This window comes from Cnephaeus nilssonii, assembly GCF_951640355.1.
Source record: "Cnephaeus nilssonii genome assembly, chromosome: 1".
Lineage (NCBI taxonomy): Eukaryota > Metazoa > Chordata > Mammalia > Chiroptera > Vespertilionidae > Cnephaeus > Cnephaeus nilssonii.
Genome location: NC_137072.1, coordinates 93515597 through 93540153, shown reverse-complemented (window position 1 = coordinate 93540153; position 24557 = coordinate 93515597). Strand labels below are relative to the sequence as shown.

Below are 24557 nucleotides of genomic sequence, written 5' to 3'. Positions count from 1 at the left end.
CAGAATCTTGGTATTCTGTTTCCCGATGTAATGCTTGGTTTTACTGTACCCCGTCAAGTGACCGAAAAACAAACAAACAAAAAAGCAAACCAACAACGTTGTGCCCTCTACCCCCCAACATTCTAAAGATAGAATTTCACAAGCAGGCTTTAACCTGAGTACCTGGAGACTAGACCCCCAACTGGGTAGATCCCAGACAGGCAGCATGCCAGAGCTTGCATGCCCCCACCCCCCACCCACCCCCGATTTTACTGCTCACTCCATACACAGGATCCTTCTGCATGCCTCTCAATGCTATAGAGGTGAATTCCTTAAGTGCCAGCAAAGAACAGAACCCAGAATGACATCTAAGTGAGGGTGGGTAGGGGGTCAGCATCCACCAGCTCAGTTACAGCCACAACACCGCCTAGCAGACAGGGCTCTGCGGGGAGGCCTACCCAGGAGAACAGTCCCCACTAACCTTTCACGAAGTATTCCCTGTTGGGCCCGATGAGCGCGTTGTAGGGGTAGCCATAGTAGGCCAGCGTGTAGGGGTCGCACGAGTACACGTAGCTGGGCTGCTGCACGGCCGCCGCCTCGGCCGCGCCGCCGCCGCCGCCGCCCTTGGCCGCCTTCTGGTAGCGGGAGTACTGCTCCTTGTCCACCGGCTTGGCCAGCGTCACCTCGAGGCACGAGCCCTCCAGCTCGGTGCCATTGAGCTGGGCCATGGCGTGCACGGCGTCCTCGCGGCTGGCGAAGTGCACGAAGGCGTAGTCGCGGATCTTCTTGACGCGCTCCACGCAGCCCGGGTTGAACTGGCCGAAGACCTTCTTGATGGTGTCCTCCGTGGTCTCGATCATGAGGTTCCGCACGTAGAGGATCTTCACCGTCTCCATCACGTCCTCGTCCACGTCGATCTCGGGCTCGGCCCAGTCCACGGCGATCTGGTGGCCCCAGAGCTGGATGCGGCCGGGCATGAGCTTGCGGCGCGCCATGGCCGCCGCGCGGTGGCTCTCGTACTCCACGAAGGCGAAGCCGCGGTTCTTCATCTTGTCGGCGGCGCTGGCGTAGACGATCACGTCCAGCACGCCCTCGGTGACCTTGGAGATCTCCTCCAGGATCTCCTCGCGCTTCTTCATCTTGGGGATGCCGCCGATGAAGAGGCGGCAGTTGTCGACGCTGCAGCACACGCCGAGCAGGCGGCCCGGGCGGATCTCGTAGTTGTTGAGCTCGCGCACGGCGCGCTTGGCCTCGGCCTTGTGGCAGTACATGACGAAGGCGTAGCCGCGGTTCTTGCCGTCGAAGTCCATCATGAGGCGCAGCTCGTAGATGCGGCCCACCGTCTCGAACACGGGCACCAGCTCGTCCTCGTACACGTCGCGCGGGATCTTGCCCACGAAGACCTCGCAGCCGCGCTGCGGGTGCGCGCCCTCCCAGCCGGGCGGCGGGCCGCCGTACTTGCGCTGCCCGTTCTCCTGCACCATCGTGTAGCCCGTGCGCTCCAGCAGCGCCAGCAGCGCCGCCTCGTTGGGCGCGCCCGCCACGCCCTCGGGCACCCGGGCCGAGGACGCGGGGGCCGAGTCGCTGCTCATGGCTGCAGTGGAATCTTCTGCAGTCATAATGTCAGAGGCATCCACGGCTGCTGGAAACCTGGGGGAGGCAGAGGGAGGGGTGAGCGTGGCATCTGCACCGAGGGCAGCCAGAACCTGACTCCTCCTCCTCCCCCCCCCCATCTCCCCCCTCCCCCCTTTTTTGAAGACATACAAGGCTCATGCTTAACCATCGGGTGGTTATATGAGAAATAACGTGGAGACCCGCTCTGGAAACACAGCAAATCGTCTAATTAGTCAAGTGGTATTGCACGAAAAAACCAGAAGTGACTCGGGAAAACATTCAGAATGAATGAGCGAGTACTTCCGCTTTATCAGCTAACCTTACGTTCTTGCAGCAAATGGCAACATCTTTTGCTTAATTCCTGCACTGTCAACTCAGATCGATTTCCCTTCAGTGACAGCACTTCACCCACATTTATTTCTTTGGCAGACAAAGCCTCTTTCTTTGCTTTCGTTTTAAAATACAGTCTTTTTCATTTGGGAATGGAAATAGAGCAATGCATGTACACTGTTAAGAAAAACTTTGAGGTGCTATACAAGATAGATGCAGAGCTGTGCGCTGAAGCTTTTCACAAGGAAGAACTGGACCATTCACATTGCCAAGGACTTGGCCGAGGAGCGGTGGTAAAAGAGCGGCTAACTGTGACTTTAATGGTGCCATTCAAGCAAAAGTCCTGGATTTAGAATCAGTCCTCAGAGAGATTAAGCTCAAACCGGGAGACCTGTGAAGCAGCAACTACCTGGTAAGCCACACTCTAGTTTTCACAGCAGTGTCACATGCACTATCTTATTTGATCTTAATCGCCTTACATGGTAAGTGATATTATCATTAGTCCCAATTTGTCTGTGGGGAAGTAAGCTCTGAGAGGTTGAGTAAATTGCCCATTTCACATAGCAAGTACCAGCTAGTACTAGGACTTGATGCCAAGTTGTCTGGCCTCAGATCTGTGTTCTTCTAAACCGGTGCTGTACCCTGGCCGGCTTGGTTCAGTGAATAGAGCGTCAGCCTGCAGACTGAAGGGTCCGGGTTCGATTCCAGCCAAGGGCACATGCCTGGGTTGTGGGCTCAATCCCCAGTTGGGGGCTGTGCAGGAGGCAGCCGATCAATGATTCTGTCTCATCATTGATGTTTCTATCTTTCTCTCCTTCTCCCTTCCTCTCTGAAATCAACAAAGAAATATATTTTTTTAAAAAATAAACCAGTGCTATGCAATACAACTTTCTGTGGTGATGGAAAAGCTGCCACTAGCCACCTGTGGTTACTGAGCAATTAAAATGGGGCTAGCATGACTGATAGATTGAACTTACCATTATATTTAATTTTAACTAATTTAGAATTAAATAGAATTAATTAATTTAGAATCATATATGAGAGTACAGGTCTAAACTGTGCCACCTTCACTCATACAGCTCAGGGGCCTGTGGAAATTATATATATTCCTCACCTGAGGATATTTTTCCATTGATTTTTAGAGAGTGGAAGGGCAGAGAGACAGAGAGAGAGACACATCGATTGGTTGCCTTCCACATGGGCCCGGACCAGGCCTGGAGATTGAGCTTGCCACCGAGGTATGTGCCCTTGACTGGAGTTGAACCCGAGACCCTTCATTCCATGGGCTGATACTCTATCCACTGCGCCAAACCGGCTAGGGCATGATTTTATTTTTTATTGTTTTTCTCAGTAGAAATGATTTTAAATTATACAGTAAGATTATCACTAGGAGCTGCATAGTGTGTCTTTGTAATGAAAAACTTTGATTGGCCTTTTGAAAAATGAAGTTATTTCATTTCTTGGACTATAAAAGTATTCAAGTCAATTTTATGGACTATCGAGAAAAGTAAATAAGAAATCATTCTTAATTTTGCTACTCAATGATAGCTAAAACTAAACTTATCTTTTTTTAGATAGGTTTTTTGGGGTGAGGGGTTTTTTGGCTTCTAGTAAATTTATATCCTACATTTTATAAGCATTCCTCCATGGTCTTAAAACTCTTGGTAAAAACATAAAAATTAATGGCTGCTAAGGTTTCATCGTTTAATAAGGACCTGGAGCATCATTAATTTTTTAAAAAATCTACCACAAGGAATTATATACAAGAGTATTAAGGGAAATTTGAAGGATAATTAAATTTATCTAAAGAAAAACAAACAAAACAAATTATAATGACACAACAGAAATCAGCATGGCTCAGTGATTGAGCGTTGACCCATGAACCAGGAGGTCACAGTTCAACTCCTTGTTAGAGCACATGCTTGAGTTGCAGGCTCTATCCCCAATGGGGGTGTGCAGGAGGCAGCTGATTAATGATTCCCTCTCATCATTAATGTTTCTATCTCTTCCTCTCCCTTTCTGGGAAGGAAGGAAGGAAGGAAGGAAGGAAGGAAGGAAGGAAGGAAGGAAGGAAGGAAGGAAGGAAGGAAGGAAGGAAGGGAGGGAGGGAGGGAGGGAGGGAGGGAGGGATCTGATCTGTTTATTTGCCCGTTGGCCAAACCGATACTTTCCTGGTTTATTTGCTGTATCATCTAGATCCAGTATAGTTTAGTGGGGGAAGGGTGGTCTCCTGAGCTTGTATGTGAATCCCAGCTTTAGCAGTTCCTAGTTGTATGACCTGGGGCAAGCATACACAGCTGCTCCATGCCTCAGTTTCCTCATCTATAAAATGGGGATACTGATGATGGTATTAAGTTTAGAAGACCGACAATATATACAAAGCACTTTGAATTGTGCTCAGAGCATTGCAAATGCTCAGGAAATGTCATTATTATCTTTCATCCAAACTTCTGGGTAAAACTTCAGACCAATTCTCTTAATTTTAGAGCAATTTTGACACTTTCCCGGTTCTTTACAAACATCTGTTTGATAAGGCTTCTATTCTTACTTTTTAATTTTCTTTGCTCTTCAAGTGCTTGGAAGCTAGTTTGGCAACATATCTAGTTATCATGAAAGATTTTGTTTTAGTATTCATTTGAAAATGAGATGTTAATTCCTCTAGTTTCAAGTTGAAACAAAAATTTCAATATCAGATTTGAATATGAAGGTCTTCTCCTCCTTTCAAATGGAAGAAAAGGGCATATTCTTAAGAATACTATTTGTATAAACACATGTGTGTTTATAATCTTTGCCCTGGAAAAGAAATTCTAAGTATATATTATAAACATGTATGAGGCAATTCAAGATCTTATGTGTTACATTACTAAAACACTGACTAAAGTCCAAAGGAATAGATAGACCCTATAACTCTCCTGAGCTATGTGGAGTTGACTTTTTGTTTTCCTAATTGTACTTGAAACTACCATTTACAAAAAAAAAGAAAAAAAAAAAGATCTTATAATGGTCAGGCTATGGGAGTTATTTTCAATTCTAACCCCATTAAATTCACCCCAAATTCTGTTTGTTTTCAGTCTGAAATATGCTGGTATCAGTAACCTAATCATTTTATTTAAAATAGTTATAGCTTATTTCTTACATCTTTGAGCCAAGAAAAGCCTTTCCCTGACCTCCTGAACTTACATCATCTGGAATAAATGAATCACGTTACTGGCCTTCTTTCCCTTTTTTTCTTTGGCCATTAGGAAGGCCAGGACTGAATTTGTCACTTCAGTTTTAATAACTGTATAGAACATTACAACACACTCTCATGCTCATCTAATTTTGGCTATAGTTGTTTTTTTCAGCCTTCTATATTCCCAATGCCAGGAATTTAGCTATTTATATTATTAATCTTATTGTTTACATGTTCTTAAAAGCCATGTCACATCATTTGGGAGCTAGGAGAGGAATAAATGCACACACACAAACCTCATTTGCACCAGACGTTAATTAAACTATTACATTAACTACAAACATTGACATAAAAACAAGTGAGAAGCGCAGTGAGATACAATTTCACACCCATTAGCATGGCTATTATTTTAAAACAAAATACATGTTGCCAAGAATGTGGACAAATTGGAACACTTGAGCATTGCTGGTATGAATGTAAAACGGTTGCAGCTTTAGAAAACAATATGGTGGTTCCTCAAAAACTTAAACATAGAATTAAACATATAATCTACCAGTTTCACTTTTGGGTATATACCCAAAATAACTGGAAACTGGAACTCAAACAGATATCTGTTATACCAGTGATCACAACAGTATTATTCACAACAGTCAAAAGGTGGGAAAAAACAAACGTCCATGGCCACTTGAATGGATAAACAAAATGTGGCATATACACTGAGCGGCCAGATTATTATGATCTCTGAACGCATAATAATCTGGCTACTCAGTGTATATCCTATATAATAAAAGGCTAATATGCAAATTGTCCCTCGACCAGGAGTTCGACCCAGCAGGCAGGCAAGCCAACCGCTCATGTCCACTCCCCTGGCCAGACTGGCCGGACCCCACCCATGCATGAATTCATGCACCGGGCCTCTAATACACACACACAGACACTGAGTGGCTAGATTATTATGCGCTCAGAGATCATAATAATCTGGCCACTCAATGTATACACAATGGGGTATTATTAAGCTTTAAAAAGAAAGGAAATTCTGACACATGCTACAACATGGATGAACCATGAAGACATTATGTAAGTGAAAATAAGCCAGACACAAAAGTACATACTGTATCATTCCACTTATATGAAAGTACCTAGAATAGTCAAATTCATAGAGATAGAAAGTAGAATGGTGGGTGCCAGGAGTTGGGGAAAGGGAGAATGGGGAATTGGTGTTTTCTGACTTTGTTAGGGATGATGGGAACAACAATGTGAACTATACACTTAAAAAAATAGTAGTTAAAAGGTGACCTGGCTGGTGTCGCTCAGTTGGTTGGGTACCAATCCCATGCACCAAAGGTTGCTGGTTCGATTACCAGTGAGGGCACATGCCTGAGTTGTGGACTCAATCCCCAGCAGGAGGCATGCAGAAGGAAGCCAATAGATGTCTTGCTCTCACATTGATGTTTCTCTCTCTCTTTCTCGCTCTCTCTCCCCCTCTCCCTTCCTCTCTCCCTAAAAATCAATTTTAAAAATCTTTTAAAAAGAGGTTAAAATGGTTCATTTTGTTATATGTATATTTTACCACAATTTCTAAAAACAAAACAAAAAAAGTGATGCAAAATGGTCAAAAATAAGATTCCATAAAATTAGAATTTCATTGGAAGCCATAAAAAAAGATACATTGAGTCAGTTCAACACATTCAAGGAAAATTTATGGTTTATAAACCCTATTCTCCTATCTTCATAGCTATTATAACATAGTTAAAAAATTATACGGTATGCTGTGCAATGAATTTGAGCCCAAAGGCTTGGATATATAAAGAATAATGTATTCAATGCCTTAAAAGGGGGAACTATACAGCTAACATGACCTTTTCTCTTAGAGATGTAACAGAATGTGTAACTTACTATACAATTAGACATGCCTTAGACCAGGCCTTGGCCAACTATGGCCTTGGCCTGCCCTTCGTTTTTGTTGGGGAACACAGACATACACCCCCCCCCTTTTTTTTAAGTATCATCTATAGATGCTTTTGTACCACAATGGCAGAGTTGAATAGTTCAGAGACTCCATGGCCTGCAAAGCCTAAATATTTACTCCCTGGCCACGTACAGAAAAGTTTGCCAACCTCTACTCCAGGAGATGTGCAGAGAACATCACTGAGGATAAAGAACGTACATTCCTATTGTTAAGAATTACAGCCACTTTTCCCTCTGTTTCCTAGGCTGAGCAATGACTTCATTTCAGGACCAGTTTTAAAATTCTAACATATTTTAAAGACAGTCTTCCTGACCTGCCTTTCCCCCCTCATTCTAAGCTGTTTTCCATTTAACTGCCTGGCCCAATGGATGGTGCCTGGAAGGAAGGACAGCTCCTAACACACAGGTAAACAACCATTCCTTAAGATTTCAGAAGAGACACGAATAGAAGGGTTTGTGTCCACCTATGCATTCAACTCAACAAATATTTATTTATTGCACACCTACTATGTGTCAGGCACTGGTACATCTTGTCCTCATGGAGTTTGCCTCAGAGTTAAAGGCACTAAAGAATGATGCTTCAAATACAAAAGAGTTAAGAATGAAGGCGTTTCGTACTCATGCTCAGTGTCCAGAGACTGCTACAAAAGAGCTGTGCCTCAGTATCTTAAATTGTTTCTCACAGGTGATCGCTCCTCAAGTTAAAATTCAGCCACCGTCAGAATTATGCTTTAAAAACCCTCCTTAGTGTAAATGTGTGTGTGACTAAGGAACAGTGAGAAATACTGCCTCTGGAATGATAGTATTCTCCTGGGGATGGAGGTGTGGACACAATGGATAAGCAGCCGACTTCATGAGATGAAATTTGTATGTGAATAATAATTTTAAAAATCTGGATAAATGGCACAGAATTACCCAGTTTCATCCCATTCAGGATAGGACAGTTTTTAATGGACTGGACAGTCTGATTTTGGCTGCTTAGCACACTGAATAGAGTCTCCAGAGAGACCTAGTTCCAAATCTTGGCTCCTCTGCTTACTAGTGGTGAACTTGGGGGAAAAGCCATTTAACTACTTTAAGCCTCAATGTTCTCATCTTTAAAATGGTGACAAAAATAGCTAATGTTTACTTAATGTCTATTATGTACCAGGTGGTGTGCTAAGCTCTTTATATGTATTTAATTCACTTCAATCCTCACAATGTCCATATGGGACATTAGGATCTCTACTTTATAAAGAAGCCGAGGTACAGAGAGAGATTAAGTAGATTTTCGGGCCATGAGCATCAGAGCTGGTCTTGAAACCCTGATAGTCTGTTCCGGCGGCCCCTCAGTCACCCTTCATGGAATGATCCGTGTAAAGCTCCCAGTGTAAACCTTGCACTATGTGCTCAAGAAATCTTAGCACGAGAAATTCGAACTAAAAAAAAAAAAAAAAAAGATATTTGAATTTGTAGGAATCTTGCCCCTCTGTCGGATGCTTCTATTTACGAGGAAACAGGCGAGAGGTTATTTTAGTCGGCTTTAAACCAGTCAGTGTGAAAAGTCCAGCCTATGAGTTCTGGTAGAGACCGGTGTACCAGAGTCCCCCAGATTCCACTCATAGCAGGAAGCTGCCTGGCAGTGTGAGTCTCCGCTGGTGGTGGGGCTCAGGCATCCAGGTGTAAGCCTGTTTCTCATCTAACCCTTGGCCAGAGCACTGTGCAAAGGCTCTTCCAGAATGAACCTGAAGGGACTTGCTGAATTGGATGCAAAAGGTCCAATCAGTCATGCACAGGGATGCCAAATCCCCTGAGGCAGGACCCTCCCAAGCCACAGCCATTCACACACACACACACACACACACACACACACACACACACACTAACACTGCATTAGTGTTCACTGAAGACTGCTAGCATTAAACAAACATGGCAATATATTTGAAACCAATCACTTATGCACGGTTTGGCAAATTAAACAGAGAAACCTATCCTTTCAAACCAAGCTCTCATTATTCTGAACTATTTAGCTAGAATTTTTGTTGTCCTTGTTGGATCTTGCCAGGGTAAAATAAAATTTCAGGATTAACTCAGACTTAAAGCAAAAATCATCAGGGGTTCAAATTCCTTTCTTAGTACTGGTTCGGAGTACCTTTCAGTAGGATTTTAAGTTTGAACTGGGATGCTTTAGGGGCAAGGGATACCACTGTATTGCGAAATATGTCTGATGTTTGTCAACCCATCATTACCTAGGATCCAGAACAGGCATGTGTTTACTGTAGAATTATCCCAACTGCCAGTTAACTTTGGTTCACTTCTCTAGGGGTGCGCGCGCGCGCGTGTGTGTGTGTGTGTGTGTGTGTGGGGGGGGGGGGGGTTAATTTTGCAATTTGGAATTTTGGGGAGGGTTATTTGCTGACCAGCAGACACATTGCAATTTGAAGATATATTCGGTGGGGAGCAGGGTCTTCCAGCACTAGCTGGATTTTAATTCAATGGAAGGTTTTAAAATGTATTTATCCAAGAGGTAATTCTATCCCTGTTTGCGATTAGATTTCTATTTTCATGTCCTTTACTCACGCCATAATATTTTGTCTTTCCTAATAGTCACTCCTTAGGCATGACCTGACACACACAATGTGCACAGAATAGAATACATACCACACTGGTTAAGAGCGAAGACTTTGGAGTCAAAGAAATGTAAGTTCAAATCACGACGGTGCCACTTACTATCGGTGTCACACAAGGTGAATTACCTCAGTTCCATCCCCACATCTCTGAGATGGGTCTAGGGACAGCACCCATTGCAGATGATCAGTTTCAGGAGTAAAGGGCATTTAATGCCACAAACCGGGGGCGGGGGGGGGGGGTTGCAAAAAGTTTCCAAGATTCGGCCTCACCCTGAGCGGTTATCTTAACTGCCTGTGCCAAGCTGCCACCACCCACTAGAGTAAACAGCAGGCAGGGCACTCCCCAGCGGGCAGGCCTCCGGCAGTGGGACATACCCCGGAGTTAGAGTGTAAAAGTTCTGCTGAGGAAGGAGGCAGGATACTAGGAATTCACCTGAAGGCCCAAGCACTAAGCTGAAGACTGTGGTTCAGGCTCTTTTCTTTTTCTATCTCAGCCAGCAACCTCCTTCTATTTGAGGGCATGACCCTCGGGACCCATAAAAACCCTTCCACGACTCTCCTCTTTGGGTGAGATCCTGAGAGGATACCGAGGTGGTGGAAGAATGACATTCTGGGCCATACCTCTGTCCACGCCTGGCTAATGTGAGAAGAGTTCATTCCTACTGGGCTTTAGACTGTGTCGATGCCTGTATGGATTTCGTGATGGCAAAGCACACGCTTCAATGAACGATTGTGTCTGATAAGCAGATGCAGAGCCAAGGGGCTCACTTTTCCCAGGCATTTCTATCAACACACCCCTGAAAACGAGGCCTTTCGCTGTGGGTTCCCAGGGATAAAGTCACCCGCCCCAAAGGGGAGGAGGGGGTTGTCCACAGGCGTTTGGCAGCACACCAATACCCGTTGAGAATCTGTTATCTTGTTCCCTTTAAATAAGCATTACACACACTTTTTCTCAACAGGTTGATGGGGTAATGCTGAAAATAATGAAACCCGTCAATTCGGCGCACATCTGCCTCCTGGATTAACATTTTCCCAAACTCTGAACGAGCAGGAGGAGAGATTTCTAGTTTCACCCCTTATTTTGGCTCCTTTGACCTAAACCTTTGAGAATCTGCCAAGGAACAGAAATGCTGACCAGAAAGGAGAAGGAAGAGAAAAAGCAGCTTAAATGTTTACTGTGTTTTGCAATTCATAAAATGATTTCATGTATACATCTTATTTAATCAAATCCCAAAGTTTAAGCTGCAAATGGGACTTAGGTATCATTTACTCCAGGGTCTCTCAACCTCGTTCCCTAGGAATATTTCGTGTGATAACTCTATGCTTTGGGGGAGAGTCCTGTGCACCGTAGCGTCCCTGCCTTCTACCCTAGATGCCAGGACCATCTGTCCCCCATTCTGACAACCAAAAATTGCTCACTGTTGAGAATATCCGATCAAGTCTTGGAGCTATAAGCAGATTATATACTTGCACATGGCAGGTACTAAATTAAATAGTCGGAGAAGTTATTATTTTATATACTCTCCACCCCCAGCATGGGCTCAATCTGTCTTTTACTGTCACGACTGAGAAATGTGCAACATTTTTCAAAAGTCCAAGGTAGTGTCTCTATGATGCCAAACTACTCATTTAATTTGGCTGAAAACCTACCAATTTAATTTTTCAAACCAAACAACTGCCACCATCAAGCCCGATCAGACGGATTCCGATGTCGAATTGATTTGTCATCACAGACAAACTGCGAGGCCTGGGTCACACACTTTTGAAATTAGGCTGAGGATCGGCCAAGCTGCAGAAGTGCCTCCTCTAAGTTCAGACCCCTTTGCTTCGTGGACACATGAAAACTGCCGACAATCTGGTTTTAAAGTCTTGGACTTCACTCAAATGCCGTTGCTGGTTTCTTCAATAATGTAGAAAGCTGCATTGAAGGTTCAGAGGTTTTTTGTTTGTTTGTTTTTGTTTTAGATATACTAGGAATAGTCACTAAAAATGTGCTCCTGGAACATAGTCAACTCACTGGTACTAAAACCAACCTCCCTAGCCCTTAATGGTCTGATAGGATAGATAGATAATATTTGTGTATGCGTTCATTCATTCACTCATTCAAACACTGACTGGACAGTTGCTGTATGGCAGGCTGTAGTAAGGACTTGGGGATACAGGGGTGACCACTGTACAGTCCTAGTCTACCAAGAGTGGATGAAGAAAGAGGGAGAGGGAGAGAGTGCAGAGGGACCACCATGAGCTAAGATGGGCAGACAAATAAGGTTATTCAACCCTAGGAGGTCACATCTGTTCTTTCAACCAACATTTTATTGAGTGCCAAAGCAACAGTGGACCATGGGTCAAAACAGAACCCAAGGAGTGACCCAGCTGAAATAGTTGGACAAGGACTGAACATCTGTACGTGCCTAGTTTTATTATGTTTACAGATGGAAAGTCTGCAAGCGTGGAGCTCTCTGTACCCTCCCGCACTTCAGCACGCATTATGTCATGTCACATTATTGCAAACATAATACATAAGCAATGATGCCTTAATGAATGAACTAAATCATGAAAATCAAAAGCCATTTAATTGAGCATCTATAGGAGCCAGTCTGCTGATGCAATCGTTCAGCACAGAGGAGGACACTGTCCCACGGCAGGTCCAGACTGTACTTCACTCATGTGCTAAGAAGAGAATGGCGCTAAGAGTGTAGATGAGTTAAACACAGTTCTCCTTGGTGGGAAGGAGATAGACTAGAAATAATCTCTCAAAGAGTTTCCTTAGTGTACAGTTTAAAAACTCTTGAGTTAAAAGGTACCATTTTTGAGCACTTATTGTATGTATAAAACACCGTGAGGACAGGATAGTTATCTGATTTTTATGACATCCCTATGAATTCAAGTTTAAAATGTAGACTCTAGAGTGGGGGATCAGCAAATTACCACCAGTGGGCCAAGTTTGACCCTCTGGCTGTTCTTATAAAGTTTTATTGGAACACAGACATGCCCCTCTGTTTACACTTGTTAGTGGCTGCTTTCTTGTTACAATAGAAGAGTTGAGTTGCAAAGTGGGTGTGCAACCATCGTCCCCACTGCCTCATCATAGTCCCAAGTCTCACTTAAACATTTGAATTATGTGGATTCTAATCCTTAAACGTGTCCATTTAAGAATTTCATTCAGTAAATTTTTACATCTAAAAAATATAAATTGTCTCGTTGCAACGGAGACAATGAGACCTGTAAAACCTGAAATATTCACTGCCTGGCCTTTTACAGCAGAAGACCCACGCTCTCGGGTCAGATTTCTTCAGCTGAAGCCCCAGCTCTTCACCTGTGTAGCTGTATGATGTTGGTAAGTTATTTCAAGTTTTAGTTCCTCAACATCCTCATCTGCAAAATGAGAATGGTGGTACTAATAATCACTGTGATTATTAACAAGGCGTCACTGTGAGAAATAAGTGAGATAATATATGCCAAGAGCTTAGAAAAACCAAGTCTAGCAGGTCCGTGAATAACATCATTTTGCTCAATGTCGTTTTGTTACAATGTTGATGAGACAGGCAGGAACTTAATTCTTGCTTTTATCAATTAATCTATGGTAAAATTGATTTTGTTATACATCGTTTTCCTTAAAATTGCAGAATCTATGGACAATGTTAAGTGAGGACTTAGTGGATTAGTAAGTGTTTGATAAATGTTAGATATCCATGCCCCGTTTTAAAGATCAGTGAGAAATGGACACTGGTGGATATAGTTGAAGGAAACCCAAGCACAGATCCACAGTAAAGTTGTTGGGAAACCTTTCCTTTCTACCACATGCCTCACTGCACCTCACCACCCCTCTTCTAAGCTTTCAGAGAGTTCTGCAAACTCTTCCATAACCTATTTTTGGCCCTTTATAATGTAGTTTACATGCTCAATTTATGTTTTTTAGATGTAAAAATTTATTGCATTAAATTCTTAAATGGAAATGTTTAAGGATTAGAACCCACATAATTCAAATGTTTAAGTGAGACTTGGGACTATGATGAGGCAGTGGGGACGATGGTTGCACACCCATGTTCTGGAGCCAGACCGCCTGCCTTCATATACTGGCTTTCCTGCTTGAGAAACAAGTGCCATCACACAAGTCACTTAATCTCCCGAGCCTCAGTTTCACCATCTATAAAATGGTGATAATACACCTCACCATGTGAGGATTATATATAAGACACTTAGAAAAGTACTTGGCTACAGCAAATGCTCAAATCTCTTTATCATCATCACCAACACCATCATCTCAGTTGGTCAAAATAGTACATGTTTTTCAAGGATCTGCTCTTTGTAGAGAACTATATAGTCACAGCTTAGAACCACAAATTTTCTGCCTGACAATATAATTCCAAGAGTTACAGAATTTTCTTCCAAAAAGTTGTGGATGAACTGGAAGGGAACTTATATAGATAGCACCTTCTATATTGATATGGAAAATTGCTTTAAGACACTGCACATGTGCAATGCGTGATAATAATGAAGCATTCTTCAACCAATGCTTATACAAAAAGCAAATACCATGTCCTTTTGATATTTGTCCAATTCTGTATTATATAAATACTACTTGTTATACCCACACGATGTTTATTTCCTACCCATTGAATATAGTAGGTCCTAAATACTGTTTATTAACTGTAAGATATTAAAATTACCAATAGAGGTTTAAGAAAGAAACCTAGGCATAATATTCTCAGAAAAACTTTATGTGCCAGCATTTGAATATATGAACTGGCAGTTTCATGTATGATTCTTTTTATTATAAAAATACTCTTTAATTTGCAAAGGGATTTCTTTACATAGGAAATCTTGCATGTCACTTAGAATGATTCAAGTTATCTATCTATCTGTTTATTTATCTATCTTTCCAGTATATACTTTGCCTGTATATCTATATATACCCACAATACTATGCAAAAGTATCAGTCCCATTTTCTTGATGGAGAAACTGAGAACAAAGGTGATCATCGTGTGCTTAGCTGAAAACACAACTAGATAATAGTAAAGTTGGGATTATAATTTAATAAAGAAGCTTCATCTTTGGGGTGATAGTCTCTAGTTTAACTTATATTTGACAGTAGAGTCTGCTTATGTTCAAAACAAAACAAAACTCTGACAGTCCATATAGAGTAGAGATCCGCCTATAAGTAGGTTCTTAAAAATTCTAAAATTTTGTATGTAAAGGGTATTTTTCATTTGTTTGATTTCTTGAATTTATGCCAAAACAGATTTGGAAAGCGAACTTTCCCCAAGATAAGCTTTCAATCTCTATGATGTGTAAATGCTCTTCTTCCCAATTGCAAACTGTATTGGTAGTTTGCAAGTAGTAATATAGTATTAGTATATCTACTATTACTATGCCATGTTATACATGAGTACATACTTTACAGGATATGTTCTTTTATTACCTTCTGGCAGTGTCAAATAGTAGTATACAAGAATATCACAGGTCTCTTTGTACGAAAAATGACAAATTGCCTGTCCTCAAACAAAGGCTCTGAAATAGAGTGACATAGTCAAATATTGGCTACAGTTCTAGGTGTGACCTTCAGATTTGCATTGGTTAACATTAGTCATTTCAGTTGTGACTGTACAACAATATCTGCTACCATAGAAAAAACAGATCCTATTTAATGTGATTTCCTTGTATTTCATTGACAAGTACACCTCAGGGCAATAGTTACAGTGAAAGAGCATTTGGTCAGGAATACTCTCAACATTGAATAACTCATGGGTTACTTTCTTCTATGAATGTTTAAGTTGATAGTGGGGTATTTTTGAAGTTAAAAATATTTTCAAATAGCCCAATAATATTTCTATATGACTATATGACTATAATAGGCTCTTTATGAGAAAAAATGTGAAAGGAAACTTACTCTCCAGTGGGAGACAAAGACAATATGCATTAAGATGCAACTTGAAAAGAATCCAGGAAGTACATTTGCTTATTATTCATTAAATGTTTAAGTATTGTTCTCCCTTTACCTAGCTTTCCAGCTTTGTTCCCTGGTGCTATTTGGACTTTAACGAGAAACAAACAGGTAGGTCCTTCTAGCAAAAGGATGGCTAAGGTTAGACCCTAATACCCAATAACTGAATTCTTTAATGTAAATAAAAACATGGAAAAGAATGGAAGACTATAAATTCATTGGTCTGAGAAGAAACTTGTGACAGGTATTTGTGAATATTTTGGCACGTTTTCTCAATGATCTTTGTTTTTCAGTCTTTTCTGAAAAGGACTCTATTAGAAGTGGGGCCATCTGAGAGAGGTACCTTAATAATAGAAAAGATAAAATTCACCTTCTATTATGAAGTAGATTTTAGATATTTGAGGCTATTTCCACTTCTACATTGTTTAAACTGTATCAGAAAATGAAAGCACTATGGGTTATCTTATTAGCTATGATCGGAGCTTTTCAAAGGCAGGGACCCTTATTTTGGTATCCCCTGTGGCTAGCACTGAAGGAAAGAACGTTTCAATAACGGAAGGAATGAATGAAAGAACCAATGAATGAGCAAAACATGGTAGGACCCAATTACAAAAATAATTTTATCATCATTTTAACTACCAGTAAATTGCTTTGAAAAAAATTTTTTTTCATGTATCTATTTTATTTAACTTGTGCGGTGTAACTGCATCCAGAACTGTGTACAAATCGTCATTCTAAGTCTTGTCCAGCAGTGTGTCTGTATGACCAAAAGGGGCCCATTAAAGAACAGATAGGCCAGCTCTGTATGGGAGCTGGCGTTCCTAACACTGAGCTCGGACCCCAGCAGTGTCAGGGGAAAGCCACTACATTGGATGCAAATGTGAACCCCCTCAGAGCGTCCTTGGCAAAGCAGGCACCGGCCAGACAGCTGTAGAACACCAGGACTCTTTTGCCTTAGTCCATATGCTTAGCTTCTGCTACCCTGTCTCGGGGTTTAGTAGCGATTTCATGCCACAGGAAAGAGGCACAGTGACCAAAGGCATCTTCCAAATGCCATTTTACGTGCAGGCATTTCTGGAAGCTGGGTACTATAGCGCTCGAGCTGTGCACACTCACTGGCGTTGGGAGGGATCCTTTTGTCCCTGGTATTTCTCTCCTCCTGGGCAGTTAGTTCTCTACCAGCAGTGGTGTGTCCTGATGAGGTGGAAAGGAGATCACAAATTAATCTGATACTAACAATGTAATAGCGAAGTTCACAAATGTCTGTCTATGAAATCCAAGGTTCTCGATCCAATAAAGTCACTCATTTATCTGTTGTTCCGCTTTCTATGGGAGCGTGCCACCAGGGAAGCAACCTCGTGTGCAGAGGGGAAAGACGGGGAAGACGCACACCTTTCAGTGGGCAAAAGCATTACTGCTTGTCGTCCTTCCTCCTCATTCCTCTCCTCCACCTTTTTTTTCTTTCTTTCTCTTTCTCATCTTAAATTCTCGTTTAGTATCCCTGGTTTTTTTCATGTAATGACCTTGGTTAATAAGTACCCAGAGTAATGTATAGGAATAGAGCAATGCTACTGTCTGATTAGCCGTTTGCTTTAATCATTGTTTAAATAAAACACACACTGCCGTTTTTAACAGGTATTCACCATTTGAACAAAATGTAGTAGTAATATAGTTTAAATCTAGGGAAGGGAAAAGAGTTTGTCAATTACAAATTACTTCAGTGCTAAACTCATAATTATTTTTGAGGTAGAATTTGCAGATATTTGGAAAAGACAAAGTTGTTCTATTTAGAGGTGAGACGTTTATTTTAAAAAGGAGAAGAAAGGGAGGGAAGAGGGAGGAGAACCAGTTTTCCCAGTCTCTATAAGTTAATTAGACAGTTAAAGTTAGTTGAAAATTTACAAAAAAGTTACATAGAAAGCACAATGAGATTAATGGAAGATGCTCATGAAATTTATTAGAAATTAAATGGATATCCAGAGTCCTGCCGAACCCAGAGCATTTAGAATGAAATGTTCAAGCGAAAGGAAGCTTATGAGCTTCCAGGTATATTAACTCCTGGGACTAGGGTTGGAGTACAATTGTTCACGCCTTATGTACTCTGTCCTTTCATTGTGTGCATTTGAGCTAACATTTCAGTTGAAAAACTAACGTACCAGTAAAAATGTCCCTGATTTGAGCTAGTCATTTATTCCCAGTCTCACAGAGAAATAATGGATATTCTTTGAGTTAATAAAGTGTGAAATGACTTTAATGCTTCAAGGGAAATACAATATACCACGCCAGTCTTGCAAAATGTTTTTTAGAAAGCACAGTATATCTTAACCCACCTGCATCAGAAAATTTAATTGGCTTCGTTATTTCCTGTTTCTCCAAATCCCCTTTTATGGCAAAGAGAAAATGAGGACCTACAGCAGCAAACAGAGTTTATCCCTCATAAGGCTGTCCTCCTGAAAACCAAGCGGGGGCTGCCTGGGTCCCGTGTGTTTCTCATAGGTCCTGAAGCCAGAGTCTTAGTTGATTTAACTCTAATTCGTTTGGGATTGGGACACCCAACTGTTAATACCATGTTCAAATGTGGAGAATCTAATTCACGTGAAGAATCCTGCAGCTCTGAGTTATATTCTTTGGGCTGTTATCTCCAAACCCATCAGAGAGCAGCCAGTCAGCACAGACCTTGGAGAGGCAGTTTACACAGCCCGGTAGTTCCTGCTCACTTTGATTCTGCAAGTGAAGGCTAGGTGGGCTACCCATTTGACAGAGTCCACAATAAAACAGAACTAGGATAGCTGTTTTGGAAAAACTGTTTGGAAACGTAACTGCGGCTAATCTAGACCTGTTTCCCTAAAACAGAATGGAATTTATTTTCATACAAAAAAGTAAATAAATATTGACTGTAGCCCCTAATTCACAGCCACATCCAGTGTGGTGTGTCCTCTCTCTTTCCCTCTGCTGCCACACAGATATGCATACATATCACACACACTTTTTTCTTTTTAGTCTAAAACGTTATCGACCTCTGCTGTTCCTTTGTTGGGGATTTCATCAAGCATGTTTACATCAAAATGTGTCCCGATCCCAGCCCACTGCCTCCCTGCTGTATCCTAGTTACAAGAGCTGAGACAGCTCTTAGTTCCCCGATTGCTTCAGCTTTGTCTCACCTGTTTGTTGGGAAACCACCAAAGCCAACACTAGAGAGAAAAATAGGTAAGGATGAACATTAGATGTCAACATGTGCCATGTGTTTAACTGGCTGGCACACATCTTCACTGAGAGTTAGTGGGATTGAAAAGTACCTCTTTAAAAATAATCCTAGCCCTTACCATCACCATATGCAAAAATTTACTCACAGACCAAAATGAAAGAGCTAAAATTATAAAATTCTTAGAAGAAAATATAGAGGAAAAGCTTCATGACATTGGATTTGGCTTTGATTTCTTGGATATGACACCCAAAGCACAGGCAACAAAAGAAAAAAAATAGATAAACTGGACTACATCAAATGAAAAACTTTTGTGAATCAAAGAACACTATAAGCAGAGTGAAAAGGCAACCTTTACTAAGGAATTAATATTCAGAATACACAAGGACCTCCTACAATGCTGTTAACAAAATAAATCAGCCAATTTAAAAATGGGCAAAGTGCTGAATAGGCATTTCTCCAAAGATGATACCCAAATAGCCAACTGTCAAATGAAAATATGCTCAACATCACTAATCATTTGGGAAACACAAATCAAACCACAATGACATACCACTTCACACCCATTAAGATGGCTACTATTTAAAAAACAACAAACAAAAACCCCCAAAATAACAAGTGCTGGCAAGGGTGTGGAGAAATTGGAACAATTGTGCATTGCTTGTGGGAATGTAAAATGGTGCAGCTGCTATGGAAAACAGTACAGTGGTTCCTTAAGAACTTAAACATAGAATTATCATATGATCCACCAATTCCACCACAAGGTATATACCCAAAAGACTTGAAAGTAGGGATTCAAACAGATATTTGTACACCCATGATAAAAGCATTAGTAACTACATAGCCAAAAGGTGGAAGTAACTCAAATGTCTATCAATGCATTAATGGCCCTATCCAGTTTGGCCCAGTGGGTAGAGCATTGGCCTGTAGACTGAAGAGTCCTGGGTTCAATTTCAGTTAAGGGCATATGCCCAGGTTGTGGGCTCAATCCCCAGTGTGGGGTGAGCAGGAGGCAGCCAATCAATGATTCTCCCTCATCATTGATGTTTCTGTCTCTCTCTCCCTCCCCTTCCTTTCTGAAATAAAAATATTTTTTAAAAAAATGCATTAATGGATAAACAAAATATGGAATATAAACACAATTCAATATTATTCTGCCTTAACAGGGAAGAAAATTCTGACACATGGATGAACCATGAAAACATTAATGTAAATGAAATAAGGCAGACCCCAAAAGACAAATGTATAATTCTACTTAAATGAGAAACCTAGAATAGTCAAAGTCATAGAGACAAGGAGTAGAAAGGTGGTCACCATTGGGAAGATGAAAAGTTTCCGTTTGGGAAGATGAAAAAGTTCTGGAGATGGATCGTGGTATTTATATAACAATGTGAATGTATTTAATGCCTCAGAACTGTACATCTAAAAATGGTTAAAATTGTTAATATACATATTTTACCACAATAAAAAGAGAGTCATGGAAAACCAGCAGAGATTATCTATAATAATAAAAGCGTAATATGCTAATTAGACCGGACAGCTGAACGACCTTTCAGACATCATTTCGGACAAAGCCGCGGCGCGGGGGCAGAGACAGAGGCAGTTAGGAGTGATCAGGCAGGCAGGCAGAGTGGTTAGGGGCAATCAGGCAGGCAGGTGAGTGGTTAGGGGCAATAAGGCAGGCAGGCAGAGTGTTTAGGGGTGATCAGGCAGGCAGTCAGGAGAGCGGTTAGGAGCCAGCAGTCCCATATTGCGAGAGGGTGCAGGCCAGGCTGAGGGACCCCCACATCTCCTTGCATGAATTTTGTGCACTGGGCCTCAAGTCTATAGTAATAAAAGCATAATATGCTAATTAGACCGGATGACCTTTAGGACAAAGCTGGGGCTATGAAGGAAGCCCGGGTCCTGGGTGCCAGAGGGAAGCCGGTGCCGGCAACCGGGGGAAGGAAGGCCTACTCTTGCACGAATTTCATGCATTGGGCCTCTAGTATGAAATTATTTTTAAAAATGCAGATTTTTACAAGATGGGAAAATCAATTAGAAAAATGATGTTCTAGGTTATACAGCTTTTTCTTTATGTTTGCAATTCAAATCGCAAAGCAAGACAAATGACCAATATATTATTAGCAAATGAGACTTTTTAACTGTGAAATATAGTCAAAAAGTGTCTGTGTTGTTCCAAGATTGAGATTACAGCCAGTTGGGGAACTATTACAATTCCTTCATGCTTTTAGGTTTTGGAAGTTGTCCCAACATATGTAAATATATATTTTTAAAGTACAAAGCCAAACGGGTATTACAAAGTGGCAAAAAAATCTGAGTAGAGAGGAATCCAAAAAGTATTTATGAAGTATGTACTCTATGTTAATATGCAAGGGACAGTCTACCTCAGAGAGAAAGATTAGTTGGCAAGTGGCAGACTTTCACACCAAGTTTGGCCTAGTCTCCCTGAAATTGCTCAGTATAGCTTAATAGTTTAGTCACACAATTTTAACATTTCTGGCAGGTGTAGGTGGTGAAGGATAGCTAAATATTCATGCAATTATTATTATTTTTTCTTAGAGAGAGAGAGAAGAGGGGGGGGAGGCGAGAGAGATATTGATTTGTTGTCCCACTTATTTATGCATTCATTGGTTGATTCTTATATGTGCTCTGACCAGGGATCAAACCTGCAACCTTGGCGTATTGGTACGACACTGTAACCAACTGAACTATTTGGCCAGGGCTCACAAACTTATTTACCCTTTAAACCTGTTTGGTATGTTTCAAATGTAGACTTTTAGTGTATGTGTGCTGGGGTGGGGCGGGAGGCAATAGGTACCAGGATGAGGATGAAGATTAGACAGAACTGTAGAATCTATCACCTTTAAAATTCTGGTCATGATTCTACAAACCTTTCTGTGAAGCCCATTGGCCATTCCTTTGCTTTGGGGTTCTCATCCTTTGGTAGTTTACCTGCTATTTAGGAATTACAGATGTTAGAGCTAGAGGAAACCTTAGAGGCCACACTGAAAAATTTTCCTAGGGAAACTTTCTCTCCTAAACTGATGTGCTTCCATTGCCCAAGAAGTGAGAAAACACATCATGGTGTTCACAGTTAAGTTCAGACATCTAGATGGTGAATGGCCTTAATTGTACACACCTCTGTTTACTAATAACGACTTCAGATATTCTTTAGATAGAGACAAATTGAGTCTCTCATGTAAAAGAAGAAACAGGCCTTGAGAATGTAAGTGACCTATCCAAGGATAAGTATTTTTAAGTTTGCTGTTTGGACTCCTAACTGAATTAAGCTTCTCAGAGACAATGAAAAGAGGAACTTTTGTTCCCCTGAAGCACATGATATAGAAATGAACAAAAGTGGTGATAATAGCCACCGGATAAATGCAAGCCTTGCATATGCTTTTCCCTATAACAGATCTGAGAGATTGATGCTGATGTACAATGTCAATCAAATGACACTGTCTTCTACTTCAGAGTCCTGATATTGGCTAAGACTGGGGTGTGCCAGGGGGAGGGAACAGGCTTTTATTTCCTGAACTTCTCTAGAAATATTTATGATTTTAAACCTCCTTAAAATGATAGATCTCAATCATTACATGCGTGCAGTGAAATGAACAGTCATATGTACTGGGAGGACAAGTATAATACGTAATGGGCTGCTCATTTGTGGAGGACAGTTTGAATATATCAAGAGCTTTACAGTGTTCATTCTCATTAGCCCAATGATTCCATTTAGGGTAATTTACCCCAAGAAAATAATCAGAGACACAAGTAAAATTTATAGTCAAATTTGTTCACTACAGTGGTATTTGTAACATAATGTAATGAATGTAATAGTATATATTTATATGTGATATATCAAACATAATGTTCAACAGTATGAAAATGGCTAAATAAATTATGCCATAGTTGTAGGCTAGAATATTAGAATATTAATTTCATGTTCTCAACTATATTTACCTTGTAAAATCATATTTTAGAATATATATGAAATAGTTAAAAAAAAGAAAAAAGAAAAAAAAGAAATACATTTGCCATAATGTTAATTGTGGTTTCTTTGGAATGTGGGATTTTAAGTCATTTTATATTTTTTCTTTATTTTCCAGGTTTCCTTTAATAAATATGCTTTTATAAAAAGAAAAAATTTACAATAAAAAAAAATTTTGGCTCTCCAAGTCACTGAATTCAGTCCAGATCTGCCCAGCCTAGAGGATATGTGAAGAAGGGACTTGGGGTTGGGTTGGGGGTGTGAGGAGTTGTTGGGCACCTAAGTGTCACCAGGACTCCTCCCTGACATACAAGGATCTACGGCCCCTGCCTTTCAGATCTAGGTGAGGGCTGTGGCTGCAACTGGGGAGGGCTGGCCGTGCAAGGCTCCAGGTGAAGGTACAAGTTACCTCTTTCTTTTGTTTCCCACCCCTGCCGTAGCGTACATAAAATTATCACCCACAGAATAATAATGCCTCCTATCTGTAGTGAATTATATAGTTGTGGAAGTGTATTTATATATGTTGTAATTCATTGGATTGCCATGAGTTAGGGGTTCTGATAGTTACTTTGACATCATCTGACAGGTGAGGTAACAAATGAGAAAAGGCATGAGGATTGTTCAAGAAAATACAATCATCTTCCTTAGCTTGTACCAAGACCCTTCCTTGTGTCCAACCCTTTTGAAAGACAATGCTGATTGACATATCCTTGACCTCTATTTGTGGGTGTAAAAGACAAACTATAAGCAATACATAATTGTTCCTCATCTCTCCTAAGATGCTCACACATGCAGACAGCAGCAGTAGTTTTTTCCTCCTGGGCCACAAAGATATAAACTAAACAGAGAAATAAGGATTTATATTGTGGGTTCAAAATAACGTATTGTGTATAGCCACTCGTGTTGCCACAAAACGATACACCAGGTGCACATTGTCTAAGCAGCAGATACCTTGGTTGATAGGAATGAAAAAGTATGGTTTTCCTTAAGAAGAAAAGGATACCAGCTGGTGTACTCACCAAAAACACCACCAATTTGACTTGTCTGGTCCTTTACAGGATGTAGAACAAGAATTCAGGCAAATTCAGGCAGCTTGCTTGGGATATCTCAGTTCAATTTTTGGAGTGATCTTTGAGCAAATCCTATGGGTAAAAAAAAAAAAAAAAGAAAAAATTGCTAGAAATGTTTTCTATTTCAATACAATTTTCATACATGCATTACAAATTTGGGGCCATTTTTTTTTTCAAAAGAAAATGGACTACCATTTCTCTATCATGCTATCTACAAACCAAGAAATGCAACCCTTTTCTTCTTCCTGTCCTTGACTAGGGAACCATAATAAGAAAATGACCAATTTCTTCCATTTCTTGTATTTTCCCCTCTCCCTTCTTTAGAGCGCCCATGACTTCAAGATGAACAGTATATGTTTAGGAAGGAATACAGATATAGCCTATATTGTATGCTTATAGACCCTTAAAAAGTGAGGTGGTTCACTTTACAGGGCTGGTAAATCTAGCTCATGGGTGCCCCTCCTCATTTGGGGGGCTCTGCTACTCATCACTGATAGATCATCACACTCTTTCCTGTTGAATCCAGGGAGGATCTCAGAACCACTGAAGCAAGAACCACCATCACTGCCAACTGATGAGAGTTGCTGTGAAAGTGACTTGGTATTCTGCCCTAAATGTGTAGTTGAGACGCTGCTGACTATGTTCTTTGCATGGAGAGTCCCACAGGATTTGGGATC

At 41.1% G+C, this 24557-nt stretch overlaps 1 protein-coding gene across 8 annotated transcripts in view; it reads right to left on the bottom strand.

Annotated features, from left to right (window-relative positions):
- The window catches only part of RBM47 (RNA binding motif protein 47), a 157424-nt gene that overhangs the window by 10822 nt on the left and 122045 nt on the right, over positions 1-24557 (bottom strand). For 7 of the 8 annotated variants that reach the window (XM_079777764.1, XM_079777761.1, XM_079777768.1 and 4 more), the window contains 2 exons: positions 23830-23952; positions 461-1629 (listed from right to left, as the gene is read on the bottom strand). In XM_079777764.1, coding sequence (XP_079633890.1) covers positions 461-1598 — 1138 coding nt within the window. In that variant the 5' untranslated portion in view covers positions 1599-1629; positions 23830-23952. Of the gene's footprint in view, positions 1-460; positions 1630-16733; positions 16812-23829; positions 23953-24557 lie in introns of all 8 variants that reach the window. The other variant, XM_079777762.1, reaches the window with a different exon arrangement.